Genomic DNA, 9,824 nt, shown 5'->3' with positions numbered 1-9,824 from the left:
GTGTGTGTGTGTGTGTGTGTGTGTGTGTGTGTGTGTGTGTGTGTGTGTGTGTTGGGGTGGGGATACTGGTTTTGCCAGATAATAAAACATTTTAGAGACAAAAAAATAATATATGTGTTTGTAGATTGATCAGTGAAGCATATTAGGCTAGATGTATAACCTTTGATAAAAGAGGTATTGTAAATCAGTAAGAAAAAGGAGGTTTATTCAGTGATGATTCAGGATAATTGATTAGCACTTTGAAAACAAAGAAAGATTTTTTGTTGTTGTTTTTTGGTCCTTATCTCTTATTGTACATACAATACGTTAAGATATATTTCTAGGTGAACTAAAGATTTCATTGTAAAAGCAAAACTGAAGAAAGTAAAAATGAGTATGAGGGGCGCCTGGATGGCTCAGTCAGTTAAACATCCAACTTCAGCTTGGGTCACGATCTCACGGCTCGCGGGGTTCGAGTCCCACGTCGGGCTCTGTGCTGACTGCGTGGAGCCTGGAGCCTGCTTTGGAGTCTGTGTCGTCCCCCCCTCCCCGCTCGTCCCCTGCTCTCTCTCTCTCAAAAATAAATATTAAAAAAACTTTTTTTTTTAATGAATGAATATGTTGTCTTCTAGAAGTGTGAGGTCTTTGAGTTTAAAAATTGCCAGCAATAGTTTCCATAATAATAAAGGTGGTGATTGTGAAGATGATGGTGATGGCAACTATCACAAGTACTTTATAAAAGAGACACCGTGGCAGTATTCCCAAGCACAGGGAAGTTATTAGGGAAATACGGCACACTGCAGAGCAGGCCATGGCATGAGTGAAACTGCTGACCGTTTTAGGTTAAAAGAGTTACTGCCCAAACCAGATGTAATTAAAACTATGTATATAGAATTAAAAAAAATCCTCTAGGTATGGAAATAGTGATCAGAAGGGAATACACCAAAAGGTAACCATGGCTGTTTCTGGGAGACGGGACTCCAGGTGACTTCTTCTGCTTCTATCATCCTGGATTTCTTTAATGAGCACATATTTCTTCTGAAATGAAAAGGAAAGGGCGCCTGGGTGGCTCCGTCGGTTAAGCCTCCAGCTTCAGCTCAGGTCATGATCTCACGGCTCGTGGGTTTGAGCCCCGCATCAGGCTCTGTGCTCACAGCTCAGGGCCCGGAGCCTGCTTCCGATTGTGTGTCTTCGTCCTCTCTCTCTGCCCCTCCCCACTCGCACTCTGTCTCTTTCAAAAATAAACATTAAAAAAAGGAGATTAAAAAAGTAAAACAGAAAAAGCAAAACTCCCCGCAGATGAATTTTTATTTGCTGTGGTAGGAAATGGAGAAAAATTAGTATCTTTTGATTAGAAAAATCATGAATAAGCAGTATCTGATTATATATTAAATGCAGAGTGGAGGGGGGCCCTATTTAAAGGAAGTCTGCGGTAAAACCTTTTGTAAAGGGAGTAATTTTCCTGTAAGTCAGCTGGATTTTCGATCGGACTTTCTTAATCTGTACAAGAAAATCATCCACAAATGTTGCATTGATGTTTTACCTTTCTGGTTGTCATTCTACAAACTCAGAAGCGGTAATAATAGCTACCACTTGCCGAGCACCTATTCTACCTGGCGCTGTGCTCCCAGCGCTACAGCTTAGTCGACTGTCCTTAAGTTAGGCTCCTTTACTCCTGGAGAGACCAAGGTTCACAAGGTTAAGTGGCCTGCCCAGGATGGTGTCAGTGCGTGCGCCGGGTCCCTGGGACCCCCTGCTACGTCTCCAGGCTCTGAATGCTTGGCCGGCTGTGCACACAGGGAGTGCTGTTCCAGGCCTTGGCCTTCCGCAGGTACGCTCTCTGGAGGTTTTCTCCTTGGCGTGTTGTCCTATCATCTGTCTTTAGGAGCACATTTTGGTGCATAAATCATATATATTTGAAAGTCCCTGACTCCCTTGTGGGGGAAATACAGCTGCCTCCAAACCTAACTTTTTTTTTGTTGTTAATTGACAATTACCCAGTGACCATACATCTCTTCTAAGGCAGTTGTTGAGGTACGTTTTGGGGGAAAAGAGTAGAAGGTTTATGGTTTTAAATAGTAAAGTCACTGAGAAGGAAGGAGACCCAGTTTTTACATTACAGATACTTGAAAAATTGCTAATTCCGTTCTTTGGTCTGAGGCACTAGTTAGTGATTTTGTTTCTTCGTTCAGTAGTTAGTCCCGTGGAGGACTCCAGAGCTGAGATGGCCTCAGAATTACCCCGGTGAGGCAGGGGGTGAGGCCTGTAAAACCACGGTAGTGGTCAGCCGTTGGATGTGGGCTTGCCCCGGGGGAGGCCCCCTGAGGGTGAAGCATCTTCCTTCTGCTGAGGGCAGTTCCTTAGAGAGACTTAGCTGTGAGCCATCAGCAGGCAGTTCTGGAAGTTGGGGGGATGAGGGCCTCGATCCTGGAGGCACACTTCTGCCACACCATCTTTTAGGGTTGTTGTGAGGAGTGAATGAGATACTGTGTGTTCAGCTGCTCGCAGTGTATCTGGTACCTCATAGATCCTCATTCAAATAAAGCAACTACTTTATGACCAGCTTATATTTGTTGAGTATCTGCCTGTGAGTTAGGAAGGTGTTGAGATTGCTGTTTAGGATAAAAGATGAAAGAGACTTCCATTTGGCCCTCAAATGCTTACACTCTGGAAGGGGGCATTCGAGTCATTCATTCAGTGAATATTTATTGAGCACCTATTACAGGCTGCGCACTGTCTTTCGCACTAGGGATGGAGCAAAGATAAGACGGAATCGCTGCTTTCATGGAGGTTATGTTCTCGTGGGAAACTTACAGTAAACAAGTAAACATATCTAAAATACCTGGGTAGCGATAGGTACACACGTAAGTGTAAGACACGTTCATAATTCTAGAAGTCCTCAGTTGAGGAACTTCAAGAATTAAAAGGACAGAGATGACTACTTCTGGGTAGGGTTGAGGAGAGACTTTGTGGAGGAGGTGACCTTTAGGTGGGCCTCGAAGGTTTTGCACACGCAGAGATGGAGAAAGGCAGGACAGAACATGTGACAGAGGCCCCAAGGGAGGGAAAGCACAGGATGGTAAAATCCCCTAGAAAAGCTGAGTTTAACCGAGGGAGTGAGAAATCGGGAATGGAGTGTGCCCTGTCTTGTCCTTTGGCCCTTCCAGATCCATTCTCTACGTTTTCCATGCTGTTCTTGCCCGAGGAGGCTGATTTTTATGGAGTGCTTGGCTGGGCTTACTTGTTCTCTGGCTTCTGATTGGGTTCAGCCAGGGGGCGGTCCAGCAAGAGATTGGAGGGCTAGGAGAGAGAAGGCTTGACTTTGGATCCATAGTCCTGACTCGGTTTAGGTGTCTGCCCCACAGCCCTAGAATTTTCTCCTTGTGTATATCAGGCATCTGTGGGGTAGGATGGGGTTAGTCACTAGGCTGGTACCAGCTAGCAACAGACAGGATCGCATTGCAGCCCCACTCAGGGCTGGCCCTGAAAGACAGCGACAAAGGGCATTCCTTCCCCATGGGCAGAGCCTTGTACGATTCATCTCTACCTTTCAATTTAAGGTGGTTTTCCTGGGAGATAGTTTTCTCTCTCTCTCTTCCCCTTTGTAGCTCAACACCGCAGTAGGGAGCAGGCAAGAATTTTAGACTCAGACACATTTTCTCTTAGTGATTTGGCAGTTCGTACTTCTTTTCCAAATATGACCTGAAAGGTTAGAGGTGGTAAATGGCTCTTATGGCATTTTGACTATAAATCTGAACTGGAAGAGAATCTGTAACCCATTATCAGATTCTGAATCAAGCTGCCTTGTCCTTCTCCTGTTTCGGTTTCAGTGGAAATGTGTGTTTTTATTCTGTCAATGGACAGTTTACATACCTAATATACCTGATATTTAAAGGGAATTATACAATGAATACTTGATGTGAAAGGGACCAGTTAAATACTTTAACTCCAAGGGATTTCATTAAAGTAATAAGGAAATTACATTTAATTTTAAATGGTAGAAAGATTTTTTAATGTTATTGCTATTAAGCATCTATTACGCACACTCAGCCCATTTTTTTTTTTTTTGCAAATGAATTCCCAAAGCACAATTCATCTTTATACAGGTGGGAAGGAAATACTCTTGCAAAATATGTAGTTTGATGTTGTCTTCTTAGCTGTGGAGAGAAGCATACTTTTCCAAAGAATAGAATGTGATGGTTGATTGGAAACTTTTGGAGTTACAGGCTCTTAGTTCTACCTCTTGAAATAAGAAAATATATATAAATGGGTCCCCAGATGAAGGCGTGGTGGGGTATTTTATAGCCCTAATTGACTCCAGACATAGAGGCTGTGATTTGTAAGCAAGCAGTGACAAGAGGAAGTTAAATCAAAATTAAATTAAGGGAAAGGAGGAAAAAAAAGAGATATCAAGGAGAGGTGATGAATTTTCTGAAAGCTTCTAAATACCTATCTGTGGGTAAGTGGGAAATCTGTGACTATATCTCAGTTATGTCAAAAGATGAAATCTGGAAACATTTCAGTCCTAAAAAAATCTTTTCTCTTTTTAAAAAGCCTTTTTTCTCTTCATTACTTGGTACCGTTCACTCAGTACGGGCATATTTGCTTCTATACTTTTCCATGACTCAAACCGGCAACACAAATCAGTGTCTCCCATGATACACATGAAGTGATATTTTGGGAGGATTGGTTTTTCTTGTTTACATTTTGGGATTTTATTGTTGTTCCAGCTTGTGTAAATAAAATTCTCGGAATGAGAGCCTACCAGACACTGGTCCACGCCGAGCACCATTTTTGCAGCTGTGTCTGTCGGTCCCCCCTTTCCTAGCCTCCCCAGCCAGTTAATTCTCGGCCCGAGAGAGGACGGGGGCTGGCTTCTAGTCCCCATCACAGCGCAGAGCGCCGTGTGGAGTTTCACACATATTTGCGACATGGATGAAGTGAGTAAACGCCTGGTGCTTCCCTCGCTCTCGTCCATTCTCCCCCCATGTGGGTTCAGACCCTCGCCATTTTGAGCCTGAGCCGAGATGATGCAACCATTCTGAGCCCCCCATCTCCCTTGCAGCCCAGCCGCTGTGCAGAGAACGCTGCTTTCATCAGGTTACTTTGCTCAGAAGCATTCAGTACTGCTCACTCCCCACACGGTGAATTTGGTTATTTGGCCAGCGTTCAAAGGCCCCTATAAAGCTGGTACTACCCGCTTTTCCATTTTTACACCCTACACTTCCTCGGTCATCCCGCCGGCTTTAAACCAGCCGCCTCCACTTTCTTGCCTCCTTTTTTGGCTCCTGCTGTTTCTCTTGCTCGGATGGCTCACCCCCCTTCACTTACTCAGATTCTACCCATCTTCAAAGGCACATTCTCTCCTCTCCTAGTCTCTTTCTTCTGAAATCAAAGCATTTGCTCATTAAGCAAGGAACTCCGGCCGTGGCACCTTCGCCGTACCGTTTTGGGTTCTCATTTAATGATCGCATCGTTGCCTAACCTTCCAAGTGCTGTTGCGCTGTCTCCGAACCCTATTGCTTGCTTTTGGGTGTGGGGGATGGAGAAGGAGAGGTGGGACTCTGATTTGACGCTTCTCGGCATTTCACCTCGTGGCACCACAGCCTTGAGACGGGGCAGTGACTCGGTCATTGGTTTTGTGTTCCAGGGCCTAGGTCCGCGCCTGGCCCGCAGTGGGGATTCGGTACGTGGAATGTGAGTAAACGCATAGAAGGCATTCTCAAATACGTGTTTACTACTTTGACTGAAAACTAAAGTAATCAACGTAGGTGATTTTCCATCTTTTAAAAGCCATAAAAAACCCAGTTTTTAATTTAGCTTTTTTTTTGTCTTTAACAGTTCTCCCTCCAGCACTTCTTCCTTTTGCCTGCCTCAGCTTTGGACTGAAATGTAAATCAATTTCCTCTAATTCTTTTCCCTGTGAAATTGGAGAGCAGCTGTTTAGTCACCTCCTTATAAATAACCCTTCACCAAGTTAAATTGCCTCTAGGACTTGCTTTCTCCAGATTAAATTATCCCACAGCCTTTTCTTTTTCTCATAAAGGCCTTTTTAAAAAGAAACATTTGTTATTTTTTTATTTCTTTTTCTAGCTCTTTATAAAACTTTATTCTTTTCATAAGGGGCTCACAGGCAACCCCTTACGAGGGCCTGCTGGCTGCCGCCTGGCATGGCGGGCACCCTGAGTCTCTCTCTTACCTGCGTGTGGGGCACCGTGTTGACGGTTCCCATCGCCTGTCAGGTTTAACTTGCTGCCACTCTCACCCTTTGTTCTGCCTCGTTTTCCTGTGCATTCCTTCAAATGTGTTGCTTGATTTTCTTCCCAGAAACCCTAGCTTACTGTATCAGCAGTCTTATGGCTCCAAGTTACAGACAACCCAGGGCAGATTTGCTTAAACGATCATGGAAATGTATTGATTTATACAACACTCAAAAAGTCTCGTGGTATGACTTCACCTCTGGCATGGCTGGACCCAGGGGACACGACAGTGTCACCAAAGGCCTGGCTTTTCTCACCCTCTCTGTTCTGCCGTTCATAGTGTTAGCATCTCGCTTAGGGCACCTCCCAGCTCTTGCTTCACACTGGCCAGAAAGCTGTAGTCCTTGCAGACTTTGCTTCCCATACTGCTCTATCCAGGGAAGGAGAGGGGCCCGGTCCGTGTAGTATCCATCAGAATCTTGGAATTGACTCGCAAGCCTATTTTTAAATCCATCCCTGTCCCCAAGGGGAGAGGACATACTGTTAGTTTGGCTTTTACTTAGGACCCAGCCCTGCAGCTGGAGCAGTGTCCCTTCCACCCGATTCGTATAGCTGAGAGTAGGGGAAGAATGATTTCCAAGGAAATTCGGGGAGCTCTTTCCAGGAGGAGGAGAGCGGCGGATATGGGTGGCCAACAATAAAGGTACTTGCGCTCGAGATTGTGCCCTTCCACTCCGCCTTAGATTTTTAATATCGCTTGAAATGGAGGGTATCTCTGAGAATGAATTCTTTCATTTCCTCACTCGCTATTTATCGAGCCTCCAGCGTACATCACGAATGCAGCCAGGTATCAGGCAGGCAAACGTGAGTGAGACTGGGAGAAACTCATAGTCTAGTGAAAAGAGAGCCCCAGGGGCAAATAAATTACAGCACGTGGTGATAATTGCTGTTCTCAAAGTATGTATGGATCTGGAGGTGGAAGTGAAGACCGCTTCACTTGGGAGGGGCTGAAGGGGGAAGGGCTTCCCAGGAGAGGTGAGTCTTGAGCTGAGCCTTGAAGGAGAATAGAACGGGAAGGGAAGGGAGGGGCATTATCCCGAAGGCCATGGTGAACTAGAAAAGGTTGGGGCCGGGGACGGACGCGGTCAGGTACGGATTTTGGAAGGATCCTACTGCTGGCCATTGGTGGACTCGGCAGAGGTGAGGAGGAAGACCGGTTGAGCTGGCACCGCCTCCGCGTGTCCTCGAGACGCAGTGAAGGGCCGAGCCGAGCCGGTGACCGTGAGGACAGAGGACAGATCCAAGGTCTGTTTGACAGGATTTGGGACTTGTTAGATGTAGGAGATGAAAACCAGTGGGTCCTAGACTACTTCGAGGTTTTAATTGTGGGTGACTAGGCGGGTGGCCAGAATGAGTGCGGTTTTATAGTTATTTGAGGTGCCTGCTTAAAAGCCAAGGGACACATATTTGGCAGTTGTAAATACAGAAGTGGACCTGGGGGGGGGGGGGGTTTCTGAGCCAGAGATGCAGATGGGGAGACATCAGAGCGTAGGCGGAGGTTGAGGCCTAAAGGAAGGGGCAGAATTTCCGGAGGGGATTTTCATAATGAGAAGAGGGCCTCAGGGGAGTCAGGGAAGTTAGACACGTGTGTCCCTCCAGTAATGGACCTCTTCTTACCTTGGTAAAGGTAATGTCACCTGAGATGGCTTGTGGCGTGGTGGCTTTGAGCATGGACTCTGGGCTCCCCTACCTACTGGTGGGTGACTTGTGGGTAATGGGAGTAAAGTGGTACCTAATTTTGGAAGATTAAAGGAGCGAAGCACTTTGAAAGTGCTTGGCATGTAGGAAGTGTGATAAAGTATTTGATGAACGCAGAAACTAATAAACGTTGTACATGCTGTGCATTGTGTATCCCTCTCTGTCTCTCCGAGGCAGTTTATCCGAAATGGAAAATTAGTTTGTTTGGACTTAAATCATTTCCTTGTCTGAAAACTCTTGTGGTTCCAGTACAACGATGCAAGTATCAGACTTCTTGAAGATTTTCCAGATTATTTATTGGATTATTTTTTCCATTGGCTGTTAATTTTACCTCTGACTTTGAAGCAGCTTTGTTTCTTCCACACTTGACATATTTTTAAATTGTTCCTGATACCTCATAGCGTACAACTCTCTCTCTCTCTCTCTCTCTCTCTCTCTCTCTCTAATTTCCTTCCTCAGAGTCTTTGCTAAAGTTCTGGAATGCTCTGTTAGTTGCTCCCCCGCATTTTGGTCAGTTACTGGCATGATACTTTTAATCAGGCTGCTTTTCTCATCCGTCTGTAGGAATTGGCAGTATTTTCAACTCCTCTCCATTATGGTCAGGAATATGAACTTGCTGTCTTTTCTTTTTCCTCTTCCATTTTCCCACGTAAATGTCTTGAACCACTGATTAGATCTGTGTGCCCACAATAACATAAGCAGGCATGAAGCTGAAACCTGATTTAAAGGAGTATGTACAGAGTCTGTTACTCTATGAAAGTTTTTTAGAGTCCAGATGAAAATAGAACAGTATTCAGGGTGTGAGTATGTTGCCGAATCTCTAACACTCGTTGAAGCAGACATCGTGTGTGTTCATTTTTAAATAACCGGGTGGGTCACTTTTTTATTTATTATGAACACAAACACTGATGCTAACAGCCGGCATGTGAAAGGAAAACAGGCAATAGTGATGAAAACCATTTAATGATTAGTGAGGAAACAAATATTGTTTAATGAAAATAAAAACCATGTCTAAAGGGCCTAATGCTGACTTTTGGAAATATAACCGTGTTGCGGTCTGTTGTGTACCCTCTGTCCTGTACAGTAGATATTGTTTAAAATTGCTTGGGAACTGGAGCTTGCAATTGTGAGCCTGGAATGTCCTGCAGATAATTAAGTTGTGGTCAGGCTTTGGAAAAATAAAAAGTTCTCGAACTATGATTTTATAAACATGCTACAATAACATTTCTTTATATTTAACAGTTTCTTATAGAAAGCTGATACTCTCATGAGGCATTGATTAAAGGTAAAACATCAAGAAAGAAAAAATATTAAATTAAAACTTCACTTAGGATGTTGACAGTTGGCTTGTAATATTAAACAGATGTGTATGTTCCTGGGGATATTCTTCTTTCTGAACTGAATTGCTAAGTTGTATTTTTTTTTAATGACAACTACAAATTTTTGATCAGTTAATAATTTTAAATGCCCTCTCTACAATCTTCTGTATTCTAACTTCATCTGTAGTTTGAGCCCTCTCAATGATATAATGATTGGTGAAACCTTTGCTGCCGCTTCTAAAGTCTTTCATTTTCTTTCTTTCTTCTTTTTCCCCCTCTTAAAGCTTAACTGGGCTCTTCTGATTTCATGATGCATTCTTGGAGATTGATTCCTTGAAATAATTTTAGGATCATTGGGTGGAATTCTACCCTTTAAGATTTATGTCTATATTTTACTTCCATATAAGTTTCACATTGGTATTTGAGTGCACAAGTTGACCTACATTGTGGTATTGTGTTTGTGTGGTCAATTGTAAACGCTTCGTGAAATGTCCGTATAGCCAGCCATGCAGATCGGCTTGTACCCCCATGCTGTGGGGCCAAAGAAATGTCAGTGAGGTGGACCGAA

General features: G+C 44.1%; 1 protein-coding gene across 3 annotated transcripts in view; it reads left to right on the top strand.

The window, feature by feature from the left end:
- Positions 1-9,824, top strand: part of STX18 (syntaxin 18) — a 122,525-nt gene that overhangs the window by 11,418 nt on the left and 101,283 nt on the right. Inside the window, exon 2 of one of the 3 annotated variants that reach the window (XM_040488011.1) lies at positions 7,867-7,935. The exons of the other annotated variants lie outside the window; for them this stretch is intronic. Within the exon in view, the coding sequence (XP_040343945.1) occupies positions 7,867-7,935 (69 nt within the window). The remainder of the gene's footprint in view (positions 1-7,866; positions 7,936-9,824) is intronic. 3 annotated transcript variants of the gene reach the window in all.

The sequence above is a fragment of the Herpailurus yagouaroundi genome, unplaced genomic scaffold (assembly GCF_014898765.1).
Source record: "Herpailurus yagouaroundi ecotype Mexico unplaced genomic scaffold, PumYag 28, whole genome shotgun sequence".
NCBI classification, from domain to species: domain Eukaryota; kingdom Metazoa; phylum Chordata; class Mammalia; order Carnivora; family Felidae; genus Herpailurus; species Herpailurus yagouaroundi.
This window is presented reverse-complemented; position numbering and strand designations above follow the sequence as displayed.